The following is a 27697-nucleotide window of genomic DNA, read 5'->3' as shown; positions in this document are numbered from 1 at the left end:
AAAAAATAATTCTTTCAGCACGATTACTGAGGCTGGACTTGATATGTTTTCTGTTTTGAGATTATAGAATTAAGCTAAAAATTAATATCTATTCCTCTGCATCTATTCCTTCTATCTGAGGTGTGACAGCTGTTAAAATCCCATGCAATCTGTTGCTTCCTGAATTTCAAACTCCAAGGAAATTTTGCACGTGACTTAGTTTTTATTTCTAGATATTAAGAAAAGGAAAATCAGTTCAACTAGTTTTGTTTTCCTTATTCCCTTCATCATGCCTGCCTTGAAAGTTTTGTGCTCAAAGTAATGTTGCTTGTTGAATCACTCATAATACAGCGTAAACCCTCATAATACATCTTGGAAAATAGCAGAGTAAATTCTTATAATCTATAATTATAACAATAATTGCTTATGTTCTGAATGTAAATGACATGTTTCGAAACTTGGTTACATGGGGATGTCCAAAGACAGAATTTGTTTCCAAAAGTGATGCTCAGAGATAGTATGGAAGTTTTTAAGTCCTTCAGATTTCACCTTAGAGCATTCATCACTGGGCATAATCTGTGAAATGATCTCTTTTTCATTTTGCTTTCCTGCTTAACCCCTTTGTCATATCAGTTGCTCTTTCTGTTGGTCTTCTGCGTCACTGTCTGAGTGAAAGCCAGATTTTTTTCTTTGTTCACTTTGCGTCTCCATGCAGCTGGATTCCGCCAGTCTGCCCTGACACTGTCAACTTTCCTTCCCTGCCCACCCTCGCTTCAGTTTCATCAGAGAGGAGGTTTGTAATAACAGTGAGGGGGCTGCTTCCTGGGAAACATTCATCTTGCTAGTGCTTCAAGAACCCGGCATACAGATCCGCTGGCTGCAGCACTCACATCGGATTCATTTGTGAGAGAAACAATTTGTTAGGCCCAGAATATCCCTTTTATCCAAAATACCCTTTTAGATAGTACTTTAAAAAAAAATTATCATGTTTTAAGTGTATTCTTTGTCTGGACAACTAGTTTACAGCATTGTTTTGCAGATCACTCAAGTATTGCTGAATGTTACTTTAAAGGGTAGAACAGGCGTTGGTGGTTTGTTTGATAGCTTCTAAATGTGGAAGAGCTCCCATTATTTTCTTTTGGTGAGTGTGATAAAATACAGAGACCTTCAGTTCTCTGTAAGACCTGTTCAGTATTCTTGTACAATAATTATTTTTCAATTGTACCTAGAAACCCCAGTTGAGGTTGGAGTCCAATTTTACTAAAAAAAAAATAAAAATGGGTAAAGTAAGAGTTCCTGTCCTGTGCTGATACGACATTCTAAAGTAAGAGAAATCTTAAGGACACCTCTATTTGTTCTAGTGGCAGTAACTGGTCGCAGTCTGTTGAGCAAATCTACATCTTATATATACAAGAGGAGAGATGCATGTGTATTTATGTACATTAACAGCTGTCTATTGATTGAATATTTGGCTTTAAAGTGGACTACAACTTCTCAGGTTTTATACCTTGTTACAGTTTCACAGTCTTCTGAGAGTGCCTGTTTAGGTATCCACAGATTCCCACCGGCTGGTTGGTAAGTTGCCCTTTTGTGGTTGCAAGAAGCCTTTGTCTCTGAAGAATTACTGTTTGCTCTTCAGTTGCTTTTTAGTGGCAATGAGAGGTTACTAACTTTGTGCTACTGTCTTGTTTTCACAAGAAAATTCATGTGGAAGTTGGTTACTTTACTGGTTGGAGTTCCCTTGACTAGATACCTGCTGCTGTTATGAAATCTTCCCTTACGTAAGACAGCCATGGTGCCCTGTGCCCACTTTGTGTTCCTGCTGCAGCTGTCAGGATTTATTACTGCTGCTGGTGTGGGGATATTGGCAATATGTAACACACGCTTTAGAGCTTTTCTATCGGGGACTGCCTGGCAGCTAACTGGGAAGGAAACTACCTGGCAAGTAAGGATTTTTTTTTTTGTTGTTTGTTTGTTTGTTTTGAGTGCCATAATTGGAAAACTAGAAGAGATTCAGGTAATGAAAGGCAGACAGGTTGTGTACCTTAAAGGGTAGTTTTAGAAGGAAAAAAACCAAACATCTATAGAACCCATGAAGAACAAAGGTGTTCCCTTTAGAGGTGATTTTATAGTGCAACATTGCGGGACTGATTATTATCCTATTACTTTTATCTTCTAATGGGAAGAAAATTTGATTTTATATAGTGCTGAGGTAGATGACAAGCTGATGAATGTCTGTAACATTTACTGCTCTATGTTCCACTGGTTTCTAATGCTATTTGCTATTCTGAATAGAGATACAAGGATTTTGAATTCTGCTGAATCTGTCTCTGTTTCCCGCATAATATTGTTGCTGTTGTTAAGTTCATAGATGGACTTAAATACAATAGGAGTGTGTTTGTTTTACATGCTATAGTAATGCGTAGAAGCTAGGTAAGTTATTTTTTCACCTTCAGATAGGTTAATGGCTGCTGGCACCACAGTGATAAGGTGAAACCTGGATGCCTTTTATAGGGTAAAGTCAGCAGAGTATCGTGTATCCTCCCTAACAAGATAGTGTTGTTCTCTACTGTTCACTTTCATCCCGTGATTTGAGAGGTAGGTCTATCTAAGGCTTTGCACTGCGAGAAAGCGTCCTTGATATCCAGCCTATGTTTTTACTATTTTATTTCCTTAATATATGTATGCAGGAAAATTTATTTATTTATTTATTATTTATTATATATATAATCATTGACCCCTTGTCTTATTTACTTGTATCTTTGCAGTATTAACTGTGTGCTCCCTGTAACCATTCCTGCAAAAATCAGTCAAATTTCCATATTAGAGTGTAGGACTTAAAAATTGTCAGAGCAACTGTTGTTGTTGTTTTTCTGTAAACTGTTTTTCTGGTAGTAAAATGTCAAGAATTTGAGGCTATTTGTTTTCTGCTTTTCTGCAGATGATGAAAATTACATTGTTCTTTTTTGCTATCATAATGTATTGCAACTTCTTGTTTAAGTTTTGCCTTCTGACATTCTTTCCCTGTTACTTTTTTTTCTACTGAGTATGTAAATCCTGTGTCTATTTATACACAAGCACATATGCATTCTGTTTTGCATGTTGCTAACAGCTCCTGCTTCCTACTTATTTTCATGTGCCACTTTTACTAACTGGTTGTTTCCTTCCCTTCCAGGCTAGTTAATTCAAGATCGGTGTAATTTTTCTTCTCCTTCAGGTATTTGTTGCTACCTTCCCATTCAAACAATTATAAGCCTAACTTGACTTAAATTAATTCTAATGTTAAAATCTCATAAAGCAGTTTTATCAAAGCGTGCAATCCCCCTCTGAATTTACTCGCTTTTTCCCCTCTCTAAGGGTAGAGCAGTTAAATTTGTTTGTAATTTCTGGCTCTTTTATGCTTTGAATACTGATATTTGTGTTTCTAAATGTCTTAATATAAGCAAATTATAGCATAACAAATGTAAACTTTGTGTGTGTGTGTGAAGTGTTACGCGGGGAAAAAGAAGTAAAATATTTTTATTCATTTTCACCAGGTAGACAGGCTTGTGTTTTTCTGTCCTATGTCTTGCGGCATAGTATGGATTTGACATCATCGCAACATAATCTTCTACGTAATGAGCTAATAAGAAAATTAGAAAGACAAGCAGGTAAAATCATTATTATTTCACTATATTTTCTTGGTATACTTAGCTAAGTAGAAAGAACAAGGTGTCTTGCTGACAAGCTATCTTCTCATTCATTTTTCCTGAAGAATTGTGTTTATGGCACTTGTACAGAAAATGCAATAGATAGCGCTGTTGTAGTATTCTAGCTATGTAGTAAATATCTGCTATGCCAGCATACTTTGGTCCTGGCTGTTTCCTACCAGTGACTGGCAACTTGCCCCAGCTATTTGCCTATGACTGGTTCCAGGGAATGAAGCTGTGGCTACGATCAGGCTATTCAGAAGAGGTTTGTGTGTGGAGTGGCAGTTAGGCAGAATCAGTTATTACAAGTTTGGTTTCTGTCTCGACAGCCTCAAGCTTAATCTTCAAATAACTTCAGGGACAGTTGGCAGCTTTTTTCTTAAGTGAGTTCATGGCTGCACATTTTGAAGATGCAGAAGCATCACAAGTAATCGCATCCTTAGGGGTGACCAGGATTAGAAAACATTTAGGGCAAGAGTGTATTGTTCTGGGATGGGATCTAGTTATGTTACAGCTGAACGCAAAAGAAGGGTTTATTTGTTCTTTATTATTATTATTAAGATCTCAGCTGTCTCCTGGTCAAGTAGAGCTAAACTTTTGGGGCTCAGCTATCCTGTGAAGCAAGGTGGCCCTGGGGGCCTTCTTAAGAGACAGTGCTGCAGTGATGGCCCTCACTCTCTCCTCTGTGACACTCCTCATCTCCCCTGCCAACAAAAAAGTTGCACTTTCTAGAGCTGAGTGATCTGGCTTTTGCTCTTTGGTCTTCAAACATTAAGAAAGAGTTGTAAAATTTTTTGAAAAGTGTTGATTCCTTGAAAGAGGACTTCTATTCATATATATATATGTGTGTGTGTGTGTGTGTGTATATAATTTCCTTCAGGCAGAGTAAAAAGAAATTTGGGGCATAACTGCGGTGCTTAGAACCAGTTATTTGTTTACTGAAACTAAAGTTAGTTTGTTTTTTGAAGAGCAACACATGAATTCTAGTTTACCTAGACGTATTTACTTTTGAATAATAAAAGTACTAAAAAATGAATATATTCTGAATTGAATGGAATGAAACACAATATTGCATGTTAAAGAGATTTCCGTATTTCATAATGGTTAATATGCTTGTAAAAGAGGGAAAACTAAGCTTTGAAAAATGAAAACATTGATCCTGTTGACTTGTAAACAAAATTAAATTAATTTTTTATCAGAGCAGTATGTCATTGGAGACCTGAGAAAATAATGCAGATAAAGATGAAATTCATGCTTCTAAAGAAAAAACATAGGGAATGAACATTATCCTAATTTGGAATTCCTATAATGTTGGCCTAGTTAAGAGGCAAATTTGAATTTAATGCATATACTCTGCACAAGCCCATTGTATTTAGGAAGTGTAGCTGCCTTGTGCTGTAATTCTTGAAATAATTAAAAAAAAATAGTAGAAGAGAGTTGATTGAACTGATTTGCAATTAAAAAAAAAAGCTCTAAAAATGTTACTTTTTCCAGAACAACTATTTCACGTACACAGGGAGGGAAGTCCTTTCTTCCAGAAAGTTTCTGTTGATGTCTGGAGGGCTTTTTGTTTGCTTTTTCCTGAGTCTTTACACATCTTACGACTGAAGTGCTAAGAAAATTAAGTCCCCTGATTGCAACCTTCTCTGGAAAGCTGACATCACACAAGAAGGTGGCTGATAGGGTTTGGTATGGATTGCAGTTACACAAAGCCTTGTTCAAGTGCCTTACTCTGGAGAAGTTTTTAATGCAATTCCCCTTACTATTGTGTAATCCTGACTTGAACAAAATGCTCAAGTTGATCCTATGCAATGAGGCATGATTGTTGGGGGAATAAATATCTAGAGATATAAATATTTAAGGCCAAACTATTAAAGACTGAATTATTGATGACTGCCATTACGTATTCTATAGTACACAAGAGGCTGAGTTAAAGTTGCACAGGTATTGCTATGCTTCTGCATGCTTGGCTTTCAGAATTGTAGTATTGATACTTCCTTCATGCAGGATTTAGGACAGGGAGGAGTGAGTCTGCATGTCATTTCTTAAGCTGTTGAATTATTAAAATAACTTGAGTTATGGGATATCAGATCAATGTACGCAAAATTAGTTGGTAGCGCAGAATCTTTAGATCAAATGCAAAAATATATTCTGTTCAGCCATCATTAACTGTTGATAGCAATAGCAGGTTGTTCTCTTCTTTGTTTAACAAAAGTTTAAGAAGATGAGGAGACATCAGTGGAAAATGGGACATCTTTTCAGTTTCACAATTCAATATGACAGCAGGCTTTGGCATATTAAAATCTATTCCAGGTGTTGGAGGGAAGTGTGTTGAACCTGCTGCATGGACACTTACCTGTTCAGTCCTTCAGCCTGTGCCTTCCTTGTTTTCATCCTTTTCCTCTTCCATGTTCTCCATTTCCGTTTTATAAACTTCACCATCCAGTCTCAATCTCAGTTTTTTGTGATTCTTGTTCAGTTTCTCTGCATGTTAAGAGTCTGAGCTCTTTGCATTTGCTACATCCCTGCCCCCACCACCTTTTTATTCACTGCCCTTCCCAAGCCATGTCCTGTTATCTCAATTGGCTCATCACAAGTTTTTTAGGTTAAAATTCCTTATTCCTGCATATGGTTCCCATTACTACCAGTTCCCAATTTACAGGTAGGTCCTCACCCAGTCTGATCTTTCCTGGTGCCTTTATCCAGTCTGTTCTCCACCACACCTACATCATTAGATATCTCTTTTCTTTCCTTTCATGATTTCTCTTGAGATCACTAGCTTTTACTCTCCTTGGCTAAACTTTTCTGAGATCAGATTCTACCACTGCCTTCCTCATTTCTTGGGAACATGAATTACTTTGCAACAGTTGTATTATTTGCATTCACCCCAGAATAATTTTATCTCTGAGACAAAAGGAGGAGAGAGAGTTTGCAAGGCGTACTTGTCCTTGACGCTTGGTCTCAATTCACTTGGCTGGGGCCCAGTTTTTAATCCATAAATATCTGAGAAAATGCTGACCTGGTAACCTTCACATATCTTCCAGCATTTTATAAAAGACATGCTCCTTCTCCTCCCCCTGCTTGACAGATGTCCTCATTGATGGCAATTCCTGCCATCAGTTCAAGTCTCTGGGTGAAGTCCAGAAAGATGCCCTAAATGGGACGTGGTTGGAATTGAGGCAAGTGAGAAGCAGCCTAACCCTGTAACTTAGAAGTTAAGATATTCAGCTGGGAAGACGAAGTGACTTGGTGTCTTGTTCCCATTTCCTGGGTTACTTCTAAGGACACTTCTTAACTTTCTCTTCCCCTTTTGCTGACCATTTTCTGCTGACTTCAAAGACTTTGCTATGAAATAGGAAAAAACATCCTGAGACCAGAGCACAGAGCCCAAACCTGCTTTTTCACAGCTGAGTGTCCAGTTTGTAGCTGGGCTTTTCCTTGTTTGTTGTCCTTCTGGCCGTGAATCTTGCAGTCTTCTTTTCCCTATGGCCCACCTTTAATGGTGGCGGAAGGAAGGGAATCCACCTGATTCTGCAGGGTAGCCAGGTGTGAATTCGAATCCTTCTGAAGAAGGCCCAAAATTCAATTTCTCTGTTTTTTTTTGAGTGTTTAAAATGCCAAACTATTCTTTATATGGAGGACTTTGCAATTAACAGTGCTGGTTAAAAAGTCAACCTATTTATATTTTGTTTAAGGACTCTTTTACTACCACCTGCCTCCCTTCTTTCATCTTCCTCTTTTTTAGCTTTGAATTATATATCTGTATTGAACAAACAAACAAACACTCTAATTCTAATATCAAAAAACATTTAAATATATATACATACGTGTGTGTGTGTGTGTATATTTATATATATATATGTATATATATATGAGTAATATGTTTGGAAGTAACACCATTAGTTAACATTTTTTTTTTTTTTCAGTGCAGGGTTGACCTGAAATATCAGAACTCAAATTTTACTCCTATTAGGTGACAAGCTATCTCCAAACAAATAAAGATGAAAAGAGGTAATGTGAAGTAAGACTTGAGGATAACCCACATAAGAAGTGACTAGAGTTAAATTGCACCGTCACAGAAAATCAGAATAGTCTGAACATGAGACAGCAGAGTGCCCTGGCAGCCAGGAGGGCTAGCCACATCCTGGGGTGCATCAAGCACAGCATTGCTAGCCTGTCAAGGGAAGGAATTGTTCCTCTCTGCTCTGTGCTGGTGTGGTCTCACCTCAAGTACGGTGTGCAGTTTTGCGTGCCCCGGTATAAGAAAGACATAAAACTGTTAGAGAGTGTCCAAAGGAGGTCTACAAAGATGGTGAAGGGTCTAGAGGGCAAGGCATATGAGGAGCAGCTGAAGTCCCTTGGTTTGTTCAGCCCAGAGCAGAGCAGGCAGAGGGGAGGCCAAGGGGAGGCCTCGTGGCAGCCTGCAGCTCCCTCACGAGGGGAGCAGAGGGGCAGGCGCTGAGCTCTGCTCTCTGGAGACAGCGACAGGACCCGAGGGAACGGCATGGAGCTGGGACAGGGGAGGGTCAGGCTGTGTATCAGAAAAGGTTCTTCACCAAGAGGGTGGCTGGGCACTGAAACAGGCTTTCCAGGGCAGTGGTCACAGCACCAAGCCTGCCAAAGTTCAAGAGGTGTCTGGACAACGCTTTCAGACACATGGTCTGATTTTTTGGGTGGTCCTTTGGGGACTCAGGAGTTGGACTCAATGATCCTTGTGGGTCCCTTCCAACTTGGGATATTAAATAATTCTGTGATGTTAAAATACCTTTTCACTAAATTCACACTTTTGCTATCTTGCAGAAACTTGGCTCTAAGTTCTTTTGTCTGAAAGTAGCAGCATTCACATAGTACAGTAAACATGAGCTGTAGTAATTTGATTTAAAACTTCTCTGTTCGTTTTCTTTCCCCCAGCAAGTAAACCAGCTTTTAATGAAGGCGTTAGTAAACTTGAACAGAAACTTTCATGTCTGTGGGTAGAACAGAAGTTGGTGGCAACACTCAAGTAATCAAAGCATGAATTAACTGTTTAGAGAAGTCTGTAATGTATTCTTCCCTCTCAGCCATGTGCCCCTCTTTGGTTTTCACATCTTTCCCCTTTATAGTAGTTGCGTATCAACAATAAATGAAATATTTCTCAACTACCTCACAAAAAGGTCATATGTTTTCATGGATTGGTGTTTTTAGGTTACTTTTAGGTCCTTTCTTAAAAGAATTTTTTAGAAACCCAAAGTTATTGCTGGGGAAAATTGGCAGGCATTTTGTTGGAGTCCTTTCTCTTCCACTGGCCATGGTATGTGGAGTCTTCTGGCATGTTTTCAGAAGAAAATAGGAACTTCAATTGCACAAAGCCCTTTTGAAAAGGCAAGGTAAGGGATGTGGAAGGTTAGGCTAGACAACAGTTTGTGGTATCTAAATTACTCATCCAGATCCTTCCTACCTATTAGGAAATTGTCAGCCTTTTATAATACATGTTAAACCATGCAACTTAACAGCCTGCTTTTGTAGTCAAAGGGAAATCATTTACTTATCTTTAGCAATTAAATAGCTGCTGAGCATAGACCTGAAGATGTTTTCAATGATGGACAAACATGGTTAAGTAATATGGGAAGTACTCAGCACATTTGAATTAATTATGTGTTCACGAGTCTGCCTACAGTACTTCTATTTTCAGCCTTCTAATGGCTTTAGATGTCCTGTGACTTACATGAGGCTGGGATATCAGTGGTGTAAATTTCATGTCGAAAAGGCACCTCTCAAACATGGATAAATACATAGACTGGTTACTAGAGAGTATACCCCTCTTCTGTTCTTGTCTCCTTGTGCAAAGTGCATTTTCTCTCTTGGCTGAGATGAGGCTGTCCGTGGGTGGCAGTTTTGTATTTCTGCATTTCAAAGTATGAAGTTTCAAGCATTATATTACACTGACGTAATACCTCAGATTAATCGATATAACATACCTTGTCATTGCCATCACTTCAGCAGGTTGAGCATGGAATGAATGTACTGGAGTGCCTATACCTGATCATCTCTGCCTTTGTAAGTAGGGATGAAAACAGGAAGAAAATGATGTAGTTTAGACAAGTGAATCTTCTGGAACAGTACTTTGCTTTATGTTCTTAGAAAGGTCAAGGTTACATCTGACTTATGAAAAGTCAAGGGCATGGTTAAATTTCCCTCCTGTCCCTTTCCTTTAAGGGTCCTTAGGCTTCAATGGAATGGAGTGAAATAGATGGAAGGAAATGAAGATAGTAAAATGATGTCACCTGGAATTTGGGGACTGTTCTGTGATTCAGGACTGTGTATGTTTCCATGGAGCTATCTGTAATGTTTATGAGACCAGGGCTTTGATCCTGAGACATCAGTAGCTCAGTAAAATATATGAGGCTTCAGAGCCCCTTAGATGTGGGAGCTAATGTAGATTTGGGGTAAAATTCTTCTGAGCCATTGGAAATACCCAAATGAATTCACAGGGCTACAGTTTGAGGTTTCCCATCACTATAATGAGGTTGCTCTTCTCCAGTCATCTCTTAGAGTTGTGGAACTAGTTGCAGATCTGCTCTTACTGATCTTTCTGTGGGTGTCTTCTTGGCACTGGGATATACAGATAGCTATTTTATATTTTTATATAAACTATATATGTACACACGTAATGTATATGCTACATATATAAAATACATCTGGAATTTTTATGTTGGATGTCTCCAGCTATGTGTATACTGGAGAGTTCTGAGGAGGCCCGGCTACCATGAATTCCTGGTACTTTGTACCAGGTATGTCAGTGCAGGTATCCTCCTGTGTTTATCAAACTCAGAGACAATTGCTGAGAAGTCTTAGAGTAACCACGTCTTCACAGGTGTTGATACAAGGTTGTCAAGATACTTGTAAATACAGATCAAAATGGTAAATCTTAAATCTAAACTTTACAGGTGAGAGTATATTGCTTCTGAAGAAGGGGAGAATGTGTTGCCGTTGGGCTGAACTTTGTCAGGTCAAGTTCATGCTGAAGGCTTGGATTTCATTCCTTTTGCCAGTTGGAGAAGATCCATCAAAGCAGGAGAGAAGCAGAAGATGGTTGGGTCTTATTTCCTTTGCATACACACTTACCACCTTGGGCTGTGACACCATTTGACCTTAAGAAAGTAAATAGGGTCAGGCCAGCACTTGAAAGAAACTAATCTATGATTTTTCGCCTCTGTAAATTGTTTTTGGTGAATCACTGGGCGAAACTATTCTTTTACAGATTAATGCTGTCCTAATCCATTAACAAAGTACTCAGAGGATGTTTTGTTACTCTATGTGCTATCTGTGAGTTGGAAAATAGAGATATTGACTGCTAGTATAGTCTTCACAGCTTCCATATTTAAATGTCATTTTACTTCCATTTGTTTTAAAACCACATTGTAATTCAAATATCTAGACAAATGGTATCAATATATATTTAATTTTAATTCAGCCCCTTTGTTTTTGCTTTTCCTGCATTTTAAGTACCATTTAATGGTGTTGTCTTTGCTTTCTTTTTATTCAGTGCAGAATGCATTAATGCAGGGAGTATCATTCTTTATGCAGAGATTTAACGTATGCTAATAATTGATGGAGGGTACCATATGTAAACTGAATTTTAAGATTACTGTTTCCTAATGGAGCTGTGTACTACCCAAGTACAATTTTTATGTAAAAGTGGTGTAAACAGAATAGATGATTATGTAGCATATTTCTAAACAAGTACTATTTCAACTCATTCCAAGCAAACAGTATGCAGATAAAGTTAGCCTAAGGCCCATTCTTGTAATTTCCTTCATTGATAAAGAAAAAGACGCTGTAATTTGCAGCTCATTTCATTCTGACCTAGACTACACTTTTGTTATCTCTCTCTGCATTCCCTTCCCCACTTCTCCATCTCAGTCTCAGCAAAATTCATGTCCTTTTCTTTCTTTAGGTTTTCTGCAAGTATGAAACATTTTGTTTGACATTTGAATGCGTCAGCAAAATTCTTTAGTTCCCTGCACGAGATTCTGAGGCTTGTCACGCATTTCTGTAACCAACCTGCCACTAACTTCAGAACTCCTGTCTTCCACATGATTTATTATGTCTCTTTGGAAAACTATGTTCACATTTCAGTTATAATAATGATGATTGCTTTGCCTTTGAGAATGTTTACGCTGTTTTCTTAATGGTGTCTTTGATGTAGCGCAAGATTGTATGTCAACAGTACGAGACTCTCCTTCTGCCCTCATATCAACTGAAAATCAAGGGAGTTCAAAGAACATGCTCCAAAGACATTAGACTTTTATGATAAACATACCTGAAATATTTCAAAGGACTCTAAGTCATTAACCTATTAGGCAGAAAGTCTTATGAAACTACTTAGTTCAGATACTGTTTCAAGAAGGATTTGGGGCATCTGTAGACAGGAATTTCTCTGTGAACAAGCAGGAATTTCTCTGTGAACAAGAACAATTAAACAATTCAAGGCCGGAGGTGTGCTATTTGTTTCATTAACAAAAATCATCTCAGTCTGCCTACGTTAAATTAATAGGGTCAAACTGTCTCTTCTAAATATAAATAGGTTCTAGTACTTGAAATTCCAGTGGTTTCTGAGCTTACATTCATAAGCAAAGAGATAAATAGACTGAAGAAAATCATTCTATGTTTATAGAGAGACATTCATGCCTTTCAAAATCACAAAGGAAGAGTGAGGGAAATCCACTCAAATCCAGGTAAATGAAGAAGGAAGGAACCAGTCCTAGCTGACTTTTATGTTCCAATATTTTGTTATGGGTGCTTGAGTAATATTGCTGGAAATGCCCATTATGTACAAAAATTGACAGACAGGTCAGAGAAGGTTCCTCGTCTCATCTGACCTTTTTCTACTGATGACTCAGCTCTTGCAATCTTTAAAAATCATTTAAAATCATTGAGTCATAACTCCAGCTAGTTACCTTCCTGAACAAGTGAATAGGGACTAACACAGATGAACAATTCCAGGAGAGTAACTTCCTATCTGCTATTTACATCTGGTATCAAGTTTGATTCAAGTAGAACCAGCAGAACTTTCTCAATGTTTACAGGTATTAAAAGACTTCATTTCAGTTGGATTTTGCTTACACTGATAACAATTTTCTTCTTGCACAAAACATGTTCTGCTAGTTTGTTATTTTTCTGTTGTGACTGCTGTGCAAACACTTATACAAAAAATGCAGAAAATAGAAGAGTTCTTTTTGGAGTGTGAAGGGAGACTTATGTGGAAGTAACCAAATCTGACTAAAGGTTTAGAGTATGTATTTTGTAATTAGTCTTAGATTAAATTTCTCATGAGGGCCTGTCTTCCATATGTTTCTGATGAAACAAATACTCTTATTTTCCAGAATAGTACTGTAGAATCATTCAGGTTGGAAAAGGCCTCTAAGATCATGTAGTCCAACCTTTAACCTAGTACGAAACCCCACCACTAAACCATGCCACTAAGTTCTAAATTTAAGTTTCTTGAAGACCTTCCTGGGGCAGCCTATTCCAATGCCCAACAACCCTTTCAGTACAGAAATTTTTCCTAATATCTGACCTAAACCTTCCCTGGTGCAACTCGAAGACATTGCTTCTCATTTTATCACTTGGTGCTTGGGAGAAGAGCCCAGTCCCCACCTCTCTACAACTTCATTTAAGGTAGCTGTAGAGTACAATAATGTCTCCCCTGAGCCTTCTCTTATCCAAGCTAAACAACTCCAGCTCCCTCAGCCACTCCTCATAAGACATGTTCTCCAGACATTTCACCAGCCTTGTTGCCCTTCTTTAGATGCGCTCCCGCACCTCGATGTGCTTCTCATAGTGAGGGGCCCAAAACTAAACACAGTATTTGAGGTAAGGCCTCACCAGAGCCGAGTACAGGGGACAATCATTTCCCTCATCATAGAATCATAGAATGGCTCAGGTTGGAAGGGACCTTAAAGATCATCTAGTTCCAACCCTCCTGCCATAAGCAGGGATGCCACCTACTAGATCAAGTTGCTCAGGGCCTCTTCTAACCTGGTTCTGAACATCTCTAGGGATGGGACATCCACGACTTCTCTGGGCAACCTGTTGCAGTGCCTCATCACCCTCACAGTGAAGAATTTCACAGAATTACAGAATCATCTAGGTTGGAAGAGACCTCCAAGATCACCTAGTCCAACCTCTGACCTAACACTAAGAAGTCCTCCACTAAACCATACCACTAAGCTCTACATCTAAATGTCTTTTGAAGACCTCCAGGGATGGTGACTCAACCACCTCCCTGGGCAGCCCATTCCAATGCCTAACAACCCTTTCAGTAAAGAAGTTCTTCCTAATATCCAACCTAAACCTCCTCTGATGCAACCTAAACCTCCCTCTGACGCAACATTCCCCCTCATCCTGTCACCAGGCACATGGGAGAATAGACCAACCCCCACCTTGCTACAGCCTCCTTTAAGGTACCTGTAGAGAGCGATAAGGTCATCCCTGAGCCTCCTCTTTTCCAGACTGAACAATTCCAGCTCCCTCAGCTGCTCCTCGTAAGACTTGTTCTCCAGACCCCTCACCAGCTTCATTGGCCTTATTTGTCCTCACTCGAGCGCCTCGATGTCCTTCTTGTAGTAAGGGGCCCAAAACTGAACACAGTACTTGACGTGTGGCCTCACCAGAGCCGAGTACAGGGGGACAATCACCTCCCTAGCCCTGCTGGCCACACTGCTTCTTATGGAAGCCAGGATGCTGTTGGCCTTCTTGGCCACCTGAGCACACTGCTGGCTCATATTCAGCTGACTGTCAACCAATACTCCCAGGTCCTTCTCTGCCAGGCAGCTTTCTAACCACTCATCTCCCAGCCTGTAGCACTGCTTGGGGTTGTTGCGCCCCAGGTGCAGGACCCGGCGCTTGGCTTTGTTGAACCTCATACAGTTGGCCTCAGCCCATCAGTCCATTTCCTCCTAACCTTTAATCTAAATCTCCCTTCTTTTAGTTTAAAACCATTCCCCCTTGTCCTGTCACTAGCTGATTGAGCAAAGAGTTGCTCTCCTTTTTTTTTTTTTTTAAAGTTCCCTTTAAGTACTGAAAAGCTGCAATGAGGTCACCCCAGAGCCTTCTCTCCTGTAGGTTGCACGTCACCAGCTCTCTCAGCCTTTCTTCACAGGAGAGGTGCTCCAGCCTCTTGATCATCTTTGTGGCCCTTCTCTGGACCCGTTCTAACAGCTACACGTCCTTCTTGTGCTGGGGCCTCCAGGCCTGGACACAGTATTCCCAAGTGGGGCCTCACAAGGGCGGAGTAGAGGGGAACAATCACTACTATGCCCTGCTGGCCACTCCTCTGTTGATGCAGCCCAGGGTGCAATTGGCCTTCTGGGCTGCAAGCATGCACTGCCAACTCATGTTGAGCTTTTCATCCACCAGCACCCCCAAGTCCTTCTCTGCAGGGCTGCTCTCAGTGAGCTCTTCTCCAGTCTGTACTCATGTCTGGGATTGCCCTGGCCCAGGTGCAGCACCCTTCATTTAGACTTGTTGAACCTCATTAAGTTCACGTGGGCCTAATTCTCAAGCTTTCCCAGGTCCCTTTGGATGGCATCCCTTCCTTCTACTGTATCAACCACACCACTCAGCTTGGTGTCATCTGCAAACTTGCTGAGGGTGCACTCAATCCTGCTGTCTATGTCACTGATAAACATACTAAGCAGTACTGGTCCCAGGACAGACCCCTGAGGGCCACCACTCATCACCAGCCTCCACTTGGACATAAAGCCATCGATCACCACTCTCTGTGTGCGACCTTCAAGACAATTCCTTATCCACTGAATGGTCCACCCATCAAATCCATCTCTCTCCAATCTGGAGACCAGGATGCCATGTGGGACCGTGTCAAAGGCCTTAGAGAAGTCCAGGTAGATGACATCAGCTGGTCAATAGTCTTTCTGGCCATGCTATTTCTGATACAAGCCAGGATGCTATTGGCCTTCTTGGCCACCTGAGCACACTGCTGGCTCATACTCATCTGACTGTCGACCAATTACCCCCAGGCTCCCTTTCTGCTGGGCAGCTTTACAGCCACTCTACCCCCAGCCTGCATCATTGCCTGGGGTTGTTGTGCCCCAAGTGCAGGACCCAGCACTTGGTCTTATTGAACCTCATGCAGTTGACCTCAGCCAATCAGTCCAGCCCATCCAGACCCTCTGCAGAGCCCTTTTATCCTCAAGCAGATCAACACGTGTGCCTAACTTGGTGTCATGTGCAAGCTTATTGAGGGTGCACTCGATCCCCTCGTCCAGATCATTGATAAAGATATTGAAGAGAACTGGTTCAAACATGAGTCCGGGGGACACCACTGGTGACCGTCTTCCAACTGGATTTAATTCCATTCGCTACAACTCCTTGGGCCCGGCCACCCAGCCACTTTTTAACCCAATTGAAGTGTATGCCGGTCCAAGCCATGAGCAGCCAGCTTCTTCGGGAGAATGCTGTGGGAAACGGTGTCAAAAGCCTTACTGAAGTCAAGGTAGACCATATCCACAGCCTTTCCCTCATCCACTGAGACATCACCTTGTCACAGAAGGAGATTAGGTTCAACAAGCAGGATCTGCTTTTGATAAACCTTTGCTGACTGGGCCTGATTACCTGGTTGTCCTGGAAGTGCCGCATGATGGCATTCAGGATAATCTGCTCCATGAGCTTCCCTGGCACTGAGGTCAGACTGACAGGCCTATAATTTCCTGGGTCCTCCTTCCAGCCATTCTTGTAATATCTTCCTGAAGGAAAGGAATAAAAAAAAAGGGGGGGGGGGGGGGGCAGAAGGGGAATAGGGGAGAAGGAATTGTGACTGTTACATAAACTTTTCCAGATATCCCACCTGTGGAAATACCAAAGGAATAAAATGACCAAAGATTTAAGTGGTGCTATTAATTTGTGGATTTGGGAGTCTTCTTTTGGGAGTGTGGACAGCCTATCCCGGGTAGGGAGCAGTGGCTTACAAACTCTTAATAGTGTAGGTGCTGTGCAAACCTTAAGTAGAAAGATTACTGACAGTATAAAAAAAATAGATGGGAAATATTTATTGAACACTGGAGGGGTAGCTGTAATAATTCTAAAGTTTTATAGATCTTTTGGCAGAAGCTTTGTAAGTTGAGGCTTAATAAGTTAGGGCTTCTCAACAAAACTGAATCCAAAACAGATGTGAAGGAAGAAGAATAAAAAAATAAAATAAAATTGAGAGGTAAGAGAAGAAATAGCTTTTTACTTTCACAGCTAGTGCTGATCGCAGAACAAGATCAGGCTGCTCTAAGCAGTCAGAGAAGATTAAAAGCAGTCTAGATCTAGTATGCCTGGACACAGGATGGTAAATTAAATACACTTATGATATTTGTAATAAGAAAACCTCATATTATTTTTTCGTAAGAAAAGATGAATTTGGCCCCAGAGCAGCATTTCTCTGGCACTTCACTCATGTTTGTGTAGTTTCCTGCTGGCAGGCACAATGACATATGCACTTTCTCTCAACATTAAAGGCTTGCAGAAGATGTAATGTGCTGGCCACATCCTACTTAGCTCCTGACATCTTAAAATATCATAGTTTCAATGTTAAGACTATTTATGTTACCTTTTTAAAATTATATTGTATAACTTTCTTTCCAGTAGTATAGATATAATCTTATATTAAATTTTGCTGTATCCCATGACTGGTATTTTTTCACAGTCATTTCTTGGAATACCATCACTTTATTTATTTATTAAAACAAACAAACAAAAAAAAAAAACACGAAACCCCCCAAAACTTCCAGGGAAAGGGGTGAGAGTGAGAGTTGTCTCTCTTCAGTGGTTATGGCAATAAAGATACCAAAGCATATGGCGGAGCAAATGACAGCACTGAAGGGCATTATGTCTTGTGACTGCAGTGATTTGCCATACTTGCCATACTGAGTGGTTTCTGTAAATTTTCTGAAGGATGGCAGACCAATGTTTTTTATGCTGATGATAAATCAAATGTTTTCATTTTAATAGCCAGTGGGTCTGCTGTTTCTGTGCTGTGTTATCCAGATGTTGATATCTGTGATTTGGATGGTAACTGGGGGCTTGATGAAGGAACTCTGCTTTGGAAAAGATGGTAACCCAGTTATCAAATCTCTAGCGTGCTTTCTAGGAGGTGCAGCTTGTAAACATGTTTTGCTTTAGCTAATTTACCAAGAGATCTTATTTGGCTGTGAAAGCAAGTTTACTATGAAAACTTGGAATGATTCTGTAGTTTGCTAAGAAAATGCTTTGGAGAGCTTCATTTACATGTTATTTGCAACATTGTGGTGGTGCAGCTTTGTGGGATGATGGCAAAACTGAAGCTGGCTTGGTATTTAGCTAAAAACGAATGAATCCTCTCCTGTAAAAGAGTTGTCCTGGATTATGTTAGCTATCATAAATATCCTTCACATAGCAACAAGGATGGCATTCAGGATTTCAAGCCAACTGGAAAGAATCCCTTTTACAAGGCTCCGTTTAGGGTGGGCGGATAAGCTTTCCTGACAACAGTAGTGCTTTCTCTCCTGTCTGTCATAATTTGTGTTGCTAGGATCTTGTGACAGGCTTTTAAATGATATTGCGGTTCCTTTTGTTTACTGTCAAAAAGAACCATAATGTGGGGAAAATGAACAATGAAAGGATCTGGATAATAATAATAAAAAAAAAAATCCAGGCACATGAGACCATGAGAATAAATATTAAGGCGACTATTCTTAAAGTGGAAAAAAGTTAAAAGAATTTCTGTTGGATTGCTGAATTGGAGAACAATATATGGTAACATTCCACTTCTTTTCGTCACTTTTTTCTGAACTTGGCTTCTTCAGCAAAACGGAAAAAAAATTGCTTTATGTAGTCATAAACTGTAAACTTCAATTGGAATTCAGGAGACTTCCCATGTATCATGTTAAACATTAATGGTAAAATACATTTTTATTCACAAACATAATTCAAATTCCTGCTTCCAGATCAGCTTTTAAATATAAATTGGTAGTTTCATTATCAGCCCTCTCAGTCCATTTGACCTTTTGTATTTGTGCTTCCAGGGGAAAAAGAAGATGAACAGATAGTTGCAGAAATCATGAGAAGACGTTTTTTTCCTACTGTTATAACTCATAAGGCTTGGGAAGGCTTTCACTTTGCTGGCCACGAGATAAGGATTACAGAAGCCACTGACTGTTATGGGGCAGTTGTCTGGCCATCGGTACAAAATTTACATTGTATTGTTATTTTTCAGTTTTGGAGTATTCTAGTACTTTTAATTTGTTTTTCGTGATAAATGTTTTGTTGCATGTCGTGAAACCAAGGAAAAGATTCTAAGCTTTCTCTGTCTCCATTCTACAACCCCCAAACCTGAATTTAGCCTTGTTTCCTATGTATTCCTGGTTTCCTATGTATTCTAGGTTCTCAAAGCTTAAATGGTATTTCTTGGTTGTGCCTCTGTCACATTAGATGTGTGCTCTGATGTCCCTTCCCTCTTCTGCCAAAAACCTTTGATCCCACTGGACAATTAGAAGCAAAGTTTGAAGGAAATATGGTGGTCCTGAAATAATTACATTTCTGAACGTTTCTTAAATATTTGGCTATAGAGCAAGCAGATCTAGGTTGCAGACACAGTTGCAATATGAGCTCACAAGGCATTGACACTCACAGAAGCTATTCAACCTACTCATGTGAGAAACAAATTTACCTTGTAAATAGGCGGCCATGGGAAGAGATCCACTCAGAGCTTCCAGTTTCATAAACAGCAAGACATCTGTGTGGGAGCGAACCCTTGTTTTCAGGCTCTTGACTCTTGATATCATAGAATCGTAGAATGATTTAGTTTGGAGGGGACCTTAAAGATATATGAACTATCAACATATCCACCATAGAAAGAACATTCTTTAAGGTTTTGAACGTGTGCAATGCAGCTAATAGTCTTTGAATAGCTAATTTAAAAGAATTAAGTAAGAGTGAAAAAAACTGTTGCAGTCAGGGAGGTGCCATGATGTACTATTGACACTGTATCAGTCAGAGAACTTCTCTGAAATGGGAATGATCTCTGGAAGCTCCTATAGGATGGAAGGGACTAAAACCCAAGAGGCTTCATTGCTGTCTCTACAGTATCAGCCTCTGACACTGTACTATTTTTGAGAAGTATGACCATAAGTCATCCAAGGAGAGTTAACAAAACCTGCTGCTTTGAATTCCAAACACTTCTCTTAGCAGAACTGGACAAGTCATTTACACAGTATCTATTAGCAGCCTCAGTGCATGTCTTCAAGGCAAGGTTGGCTGACTGTCAAATATTCTCACAAAATCAAGGGCTGTTCTAAAAAGCATGTTTTTTTGTTTGTTTTTGGTTTTTTTTTTTTGTTTTCTGTGAAAGTTTAGTTAGTTTTGCTGTGGAAGGAAGGCAATCCCTCTGTGTCTCTTCAAATTCTTCCTTCCTCTTCCACCCTGAACTATTTGAAATCTGAAAAATGTCAACCAGATTTGTCAAGAAGGCAGAAACTTTAAGGAAAATAAAGCTTCTGCATGATTCACGGAAAGGAAGCTGGGTTACAAAGGTTCTGTAACAGCAGAATATGGCAAGAAACTGAGAGAAGAAATGATATTCCTAATATATGGAACTAACAAGAAATCTTAATAGCATGTGTTTTAGAAAGGCAAATATCAGACACAATTTTTAGGAACTTGGTACTCACAAGCTTATTTCTATTTGAAAGCTTTGCTGGTTACGAGAGATCTGCAAGTTCATATAAAAGACATTGATTTTTGGTCTGAGTTGAGGTAGAAAGCAAAAAGTTTGAATTTCTGCCACTTACTGAATCAATATTCCTTCTGCTCCTTTCCTTCTATTTCTTAATCTGTTAAAGTAAAACCAAGAGGTTAATTTTGCAGTGCCAAACTGAACCACTAATAGTCGTCTTCCCAAGTGGTCATCTGTATTGCCAGATGATGTGGCAACCAAAATACATATTTGTCAATGGAGACTATGAAATTTTCTAAGTGTGGGAAACAATAAGGGGGAGAAGCTGGAAACTATCTTTGAGGGAGGAATGAAAGTAGTGATTGGTATTTCTACACTGGTCAGTGTGAGACAGGACAGAAAAGCTGGAGAAGCTTCTTAGTCACAGTTTATGAATGCATATGTAAGGAATCAGTTGTAGAGAGCTATGTGGTTTTGTTTGCTAGAAAGGTTTGCTATGCTTAACAAGGCACACATTAAAACTGAAAAGAAATTGAACTGAAAGTATAGGGTTAAATCTATTGGCCCCTTTTGAATCATTATGGTAATTAATTATTGTTAGTAATAATTAGCTATTGAAAAAGTCTATCAAGACTTGTGGATTTTCTCTCACAAGCAGTACTTATATCAAGAAGTCTTTGTGAAGGACACGTTTTAACTCAACCAGAAGTAAGTGCACTTATAAGCAGGAATTGCTGACTGGAATTTTACAGCTCATGTTATGCAGCGTGACAGATTAGATAATTGCAGTCATTCCTTCTGGCTGTAATGCTTTGCAAGCCTATATTGAAGCATGTAGTAGCATTTATTTTGTCAGCTGATAGAGCTCAAAGATCATAGTGAGTCGTGATCCTTTCAGGACAAGGTTTGAATGAATATTGCTCATTTGAGCAGGCATGAAATTACAAAACATTTTTTGCATGCTTATAAATTACTATGCATATTTATCGAAGGTTTTTATTTCATTTATTTGTTCAGTATATTCATGGATTCCCTCCCCTCCAGGCTCTTGTTCTGTGTTATTTTTTGGAAACCAATTCTAAACAATACAATTTGGTTGACAAAAATGTGATTGAAATTGGAGCTGGAACTGGGTTGGTCTCCATCGTAGCCAGTTTATTGGGTGAGTATATGCCATTGCTCCTGTGCTCTTGGAAACATCTCTAAGATGAATACCGGGGGGCTCAGTTCCTCTAAAGCACAATTGTCTAAAATCTAAGAGAAAGAAAAAGTGAATTCCAGCAGGGTTGCTTGGAAACCTGTTCTCTTATTTTCATCTGTAAAACTGTAAATTCATGGTTGCAGTAAAAGCAGGTCCCTGTAGATGATGTTGCAATTAGCTATGTTAAGGAGGGGACCAAAATAAGAAATTAGTGACCTGACAAGATGTCAGAGGCAACAGGATGAAGCCAGATGCAGGCATGACCAATGCATCATCTTCCATTGATCAAACATCTCTTTGATGCCACCTCACTTCTTTTGCATTTGTGTTCAACATTTCCTTTGAGCAACTGATCCTTGATTTTTCTGCAACAGACACCGTTGTATTTTCTCTCATGGCAGCCTGATCTTTCTGTAGAGTAATCCATATCAGTAAGTCCTGCATTTTAACTGAATTTTAGCTTTCAGTAGTCTGAGAAAGCTTCTTTATATGTTGAAGGGAAAGAACCTGAGGCAATGCCTAAATCTCATGTTGACTTTCTGGAGTTAGTAACTGGTAATCTTCAATCCCTAATCTCTCCCTGTACTTCTAACCAAAATGATATCAAGGCACAGATAGTATTTGATTTCTCCACACCCATGGCCAGCTGCATTTAGATGGTAATCTGTAGAGTATAACTACTGTAAACCAAATATTTATTTTAAACACGATGACTAAGAGCTATTGGGAACTTTTACAGTGTTCTGTTCCCCCCAGTGAGAGCTACCGACTAAAATCAGTTCCTCGTGCTGTGTGTTTTGAGAATGGGCTTTTACTCAGCCTTGGAGTATATTCAAAGATTGCATTTGTTTTCTCCCTTTCACAGGTGCACTTGTGACTGCCACTGATTTGCCAGAACTGCTGGGAAACCTTCAGCACAATGTTCTCCAAAATACAAAACTGAAAAGCAAGCACCGGCCTTGTGTAAAGGAGTTGTCTTGGGGCATTGATCTGGAAAAGAACTTTCCCAGAGCTTCATGTCACTTTGACTACATTATGGCTGCTGACGTAGTTTACCATCATCCCTTCCTGGATGAGCTCCTGCTAACTTTTGATCACTTGTGCAAGAATGACACTGTTATTCTGTGGGCTATGAAATTTAGGTTGGACAAGGAGAACCAATTTGTGGGCAGATTTCAGACACTGTTTGACTTAGAGGTGCTTTCTAATTTTCCTAGTTTGAACATTACCTTGTATAAGGCAATGAGGAAAGTCAGGATGAAAGTCAGACCTTCCAAACTGTCTGTCTGAAAAAGAGATACATAGGGGCAACAGTCTCAGCTCCTCTGTAGCTTGTTCTCTTTTCAATAATTTCCATGTTAGCAGCTGCCAGTACCTGTATGAATGATATTTTTAGAGAAAGTTAAAATATCAGATTTCATCCCTAAAGAATTGCTAAATTCATCTTGTTAGTTTTATACACAGAAGAAATGTATTTCTGATGCTTTCTTGACTTTTATGTGCTAAATTGTCAGCAGTAATAACTGTCACAAGTCTCACTATTATATCTGTGGGATGTGTAATGAATATTTCCAAAGTCTTTCAATTGCAGCTTTGAATGGTGTCTTACAAGATCAACCAATCATTTGAAGATTTACCACAGTCTTAAGTTTTGTGTTTAAAAGTTGTGGTGTTAAATCTCATCTTTCCTCACTCCCACTATAGTGTGTAAATCCTTCCTTTAAAGAGCCTTTACAGGACATTAAGTTAACTGAAAGGAAAAATGGGAGAAATACTGTCATAATAAAACGAGAGAATATATTGGTTACTCTGATTTAATGATTATGCTTTCCTCCCCTTCCACTTTATATTTAGATTCAGGGATTATTCAACAGACAGCTGCACACATGAGGCAAAAGGGAGTTAAATGTTTTGTTGCTTGCAAAAAGGTATTGAATAAGAATAGTATGTCGTATCCACAGCTCCCCTTTGCAAGCATCTGAAATTCTTGGAGGTGTGCCCCTCCAAAAATAGACCATTATCTGGAGCTCAGCGAACAATGGAAAAACGACAGTGGCCATCAAGAGAAGTGTTTTGCAGTGCTGGCTGGTGGTGAGTAGAGGTAGAAAACCAAACCAGCCTGACATGGTGTGGCTGAGACATAGGCAGACTTGGGGTTTTTGTCAGGTCAAACAAAATATTTTCTCCTCACCACTCAGTACTGTGTGTTCCTGCTTTTAGTGGTCAGATTAATGTGCTTGAAGCCAGACAGATAACTTTCTTTTGGGAAGATTGATAAAATGATTCTTTGGACATCATAAAATTTCAGATTCAGTTTGTCTGTGAAAAAACTTCAAGTCCCTTGCTGGCTAGAGAGGCAAACCCAGCTTGCATGGTAATGTCCATGCAGAGCTTTACCACCTCTGCTGCAACAAGCAATTCTTTCAGCAGTATGAGGGCTCTGTGTGCGGTCAGTCTACCTTTTTATCTCCCCTTGTACTTCCTCCTGAGGTGTTTTAATATTAAATGTGAGCATTTCTTAATGGTGGCTTCCAGAACATACTAGTATTTGTAACTCTTCCTGTGACCGATACTTGTCATTTATTTACTTTGCAGCCTGGAGAAAAGTATTGGGCAGAACTGTGATAAATGAGTGACAACTGGAATGTGCTCTTACTCCCAGCCTAACATTTGGATTTTGGGGACAAAGGTTCCCACTGTTGGACATGAGGTGGTACAAAAAGGAGAGTCTGAGCTTCCAAGATAGCCCCAGTGGGAGCTGAGGATCCTACATCTGAAAGGAGGTGGTGAAGAGAAAGTGGTGGGAGGGATCTGGAGGTGGAGGGACAACTGAGGAGAAAAGGTAGCTGTAGGAAGAAGGTGAGATGCACAAAGAGAAAGAGAAGAGGTTGCAACAGTGATACTGACTTCAAAAAGTTTGGGCCCACTGACTCTAAGGGGGCATCCTCTGTGAGCCAGCAGAGGATGACTCTGCAATAGTACTGGAGCAATCGGTGTGTCTGAGCACAGGACAGCAGACCGAGAAGAAAGGAAGCAAAGAACATTGACTTTCTGGCTCTTCTTCTTGGAGACCATGTTTGAGATTTTGGCTTGGAAATTATTAATGGAAATTTTGCAGTCCCTTTCTGTTAATTTCATGTGACAAGGTTTGTAGGTAGAGGCAGAATTTTTATTAGATTAACCAGTATAGCTAGAAAATTAGATGACATCAACTGGTATAAGGTATTGCCTGTACTTACAAATGTTATTCTGCTTATGTCCTTAGTTCATTATAGCTGTAGAAGAACACAATTACAGTACAGAAATAATATTTTTCATACTTTGGGTAACACCAATAGTTCAGAGTTTACATGAATAATGAGCAAACATGAGCCTTTTCAAGATTTCTTCTCCAAACCCCTCCCTCCCAACTCACTTGCAACCATCAAATCCACTGCAATTGAAACTATAATCCTTGCATCCCAAAAGGCATCTCTGTTTACAAATATTTCATAGATAAATGTTTTGGCACTAGGGTTGAATGGATAAGGATTGAATGGAGTAAGAAGACTCTGCATGCACCAAAATCCACTGGTGAAAATAGCTTGTGAACTACAAAGCAATGCAGGCCAAGAGGAAAAGAGAGATTCCAGCAAAGTAGTAAAGAGATCACTTTTTGAAGAGCTGTTCTGCCAATGAGCCCTTCTCTTTGGTCTGCAGGTTGTCCCCTGCTGAGCTCCTGCTGAAGCCAACAGGGGCTGTGTTTGTAAAGCAGATTCAGAACTGGGCTCTTTAGGCCCAACAGCGTGGTGATATTTAGTGTAACCTAACGCTACTCCTCTTTCTCACAAGTCTGTCTAGCAACGCTGCATGAGGCTTCCTGGGAAAGCTTTAGAGCCTGGCTGCTCTATTGTGTGGAGGCCTTTTGTCCTCTGTTATGATGGGCAGGTTATTAGCCATGACCAATGGGTGGTAGAGGTTATACGTGGCATTTGCCTGGGGAGGTTTTTTCTGCTTTTTGAGAACAGGGCTCTCGGTTGAATGTCAAGTATTACAGATTCCTGAAGTCAGTCACAATTTTAATAATCATTTTCTCTTTGTTCTAATATTTCAAATGAATTAAGCTGTCATTCAGTGCATTATGTTGCTAATGCAGGTGGTATTTGCATCTGAAAAAACTGATGAAAAAACAAGATGGTTAAATTTGTGAGTCAAAGCTCCACCTATGAGGAATGCTAGAGAGGCTGTGTAAACTGACATTTTTACAGTATATTACAGAATGTTGTTGTAATTATGTTAATTGAAGATATAAATTGGGATGCACTGGATGGGTTCAATCAATTCCTCAGATTTTCCATACTCCAACCTACCAGTAACTTATTGAGCAACAATACCAAAAATGCATTTAAACTACTTTTCATCCAGTTGATAGTATTTGTTAAGTTTTCCACAAATGATATGCTAACTCTACAAATTTCACATACCGGTGTTTTTATTTACACACCAACAAACAAACAAACATTAAAGAGATTTATTTTGCTGCTTATTATATAACATCTCCATCAAGGTCTCTTACAAATCACTGCCTTTTGCTTCTCAACATTAAAGCAGTAAACATCTTCAACACTGTATTTTTTCCATACATTTTTTTTTCCATGAGTTTTTGCCTCTGTCATGTTGAATTGTGATGTTTCAGCTCTGAGTTGCATTTTTATTATTAAACCCACTGATCTGGGCTTCTGCCTCTTACAATAGCTGTAAGAAAAAGCTATAGACACTGAAAAAAAAAACAACACAAAAAGCATTAGAAAAAGCATTCAGGTGACAGTGTAGATCGGCAGGGAAAATCCTGCTTTCATTTTGAAGCAGTAATAGAGACCCAGCCTAAGAAATACAACTACCAAATAATATTCAAATAACTACCCATGGGTTAACTGGCAGTTGACTGAAGAACTGTTTGCATTAATTATTGTACAATCACTGGTCAGTGTTAGGTGAGCAAAGAAGACTGTGGCTTCCATGGGTGTCCTCCTTAATGGTGGTCAGTATTAAAGATCAGCTGAGTATGTCAGCAGATGTGACATAATCATCTGAAGAAATACTGCATTGGGTAACCAAACAACGCAGGATCCTGAAAACTGGATGGGTTTAGAAACCCAGATTCAGCTAACACCCTTCAAACTTTGGAGACCTGAAAGGCACGGGATATTTTTCCCTACTCATAGCCACTGATATTACCTTGGTAACTATGAGGTGATCTGAAATAAGTTCAGTGAGAAAGGAAGATAGAGGCTGTCAGGATGTCATTGCTCCATAGATGTACTTCAGAAACTGATATGTTCATTCTTATAATAGCTCTGTGACGTAAGGGAAATACTGCTACACAGGTGTAGAGCAAAGAGAGAAGTGAGCTAAATGTCAAGTAATTTAACCACAGTCACAGTGAAGAGTAGAGTACAAAAAATTTTTTCACAGTGAAAATAATATTTCTTTTGCTATTTTCTTGTTAGGATTTACTCACGTGAAAGCAAATTTAAATTCATTTTATTATTTCTTGAAAAATTATATCCATGCCACTCTGTAAATAAATAATAAAAAACCCTGTGAGTATAAACACTCAGCAATAAGCTAATAGAAAATTTCAGATTTCCCTTTCATGTAGTTATGCCAACCAACAATACCAAACGCAGACTGTAGTGGTTACAGTGGAATTCCAGAATCATCCAGGTTGGATGATTCCTTCCTTCCTTCCTTCCTTCCTTCCTTCCTTCCTTCCTTCCTTCCTTCCTTCCTTCCTTCCTTCCTTCCTTCCTTCCTTCCTTCCTTCCTTCCTTCCTTCCTTCCTTCCTTCCTTCCTTCCTTCCTTCCTTCCTTCCTTCCTTCCTTCCTTCCTTCCTTCCTTCCTTCCTTCCTTCCTTCCTTCCTTCCTTCCTTCCTTCCTTCCTTCCTTCCTTCCTTCCTTCCTTCCTTCCTTCCTTCCTTCCTATATGTATATATATATATATATAACTGGAATTACTCCTACTCCAGCTGGGCAGCTGTCTCTGATCATTTTGCAGTGCACCTCTGGCTCCTTCTCTATAACATTCTTGTTATGTAGTACAGGATAGCCTTTAGATGCACCCCTAATCTCCCCTTCAGGCTGAACAAACC

General features: G+C 39.6%; 1 protein-coding gene across 3 annotated transcripts; it reads left to right on the top strand.

The window, feature by feature from the left end:
• The first annotated feature begins 53 nt into the window (after positions 1 to 53).
• LOC310885646 (protein-lysine methyltransferase METTL21E-like) lies at positions 54 to 27307 on the top strand. 3 transcript variants are annotated; one of them, XM_083809231.1, is made up of 6 exons: positions 54 to 1554; positions 3155 to 3196; positions 3516 to 3629; positions 18716 to 18873; positions 21409 to 21526; positions 22431 to 27307. In XM_083809231.1, exons 3-6 carry the CDS (start codon positions 3560 to 3562, stop codon positions 22853 to 22855), a joined length of 771 nt encoding a protein of 256 aa, XP_083665357.1. In that variant the 5' UTR covers positions 54 to 1554; positions 3155 to 3196; positions 3516 to 3559; the 3' UTR covers positions 22856 to 27307. The 3 variants fall into 3 exon arrangements, with proteins under 3 accessions (XP_083665357.1, XP_083665356.1, XP_083665355.1); XM_083809230.1 differs by having other exon boundaries at positions 54 to 1924; XM_083809229.1 differs by having other exon boundaries at positions 54 to 3196.
• The last annotated feature ends 390 nt before the right edge of the window (positions 27308 to 27697 follow it).

This window comes from Anser anser (genome assembly GCF_964211835.1).
Source record: "Anser anser genome assembly, chromosome: 1".
NCBI lineage: Eukaryota > Metazoa > Chordata > Aves > Anseriformes > Anatidae > Anser > Anser anser.
This window is presented reverse-complemented; position numbering and strand designations above follow the sequence as displayed.

Excerpts from the sequence above, each read along its gene's own strand:
- LOC310885646 (XM_083809231.1), top strand. The coding sequence starts at position 3,560 with ATGGATTTGACATCATCGCAACATAATCTTCTACGTAATGAGCTAATA. Across the intron at positions 3,630-18,715 it reads AAAATTAGAAAGACAAGCAG|GGGAAAAAGAAGATGAACAG; the intron begins GTAAAATCATTA and ends TTGTGCTTCCAG. Across the intron at positions 18,874-21,408 it reads GGGCAGTTGTCTGGCCATCG|GCTCTTGTTCTGTGTTATTT; the intron begins GTACAAAATTTA and ends CCTCCCCTCCAG.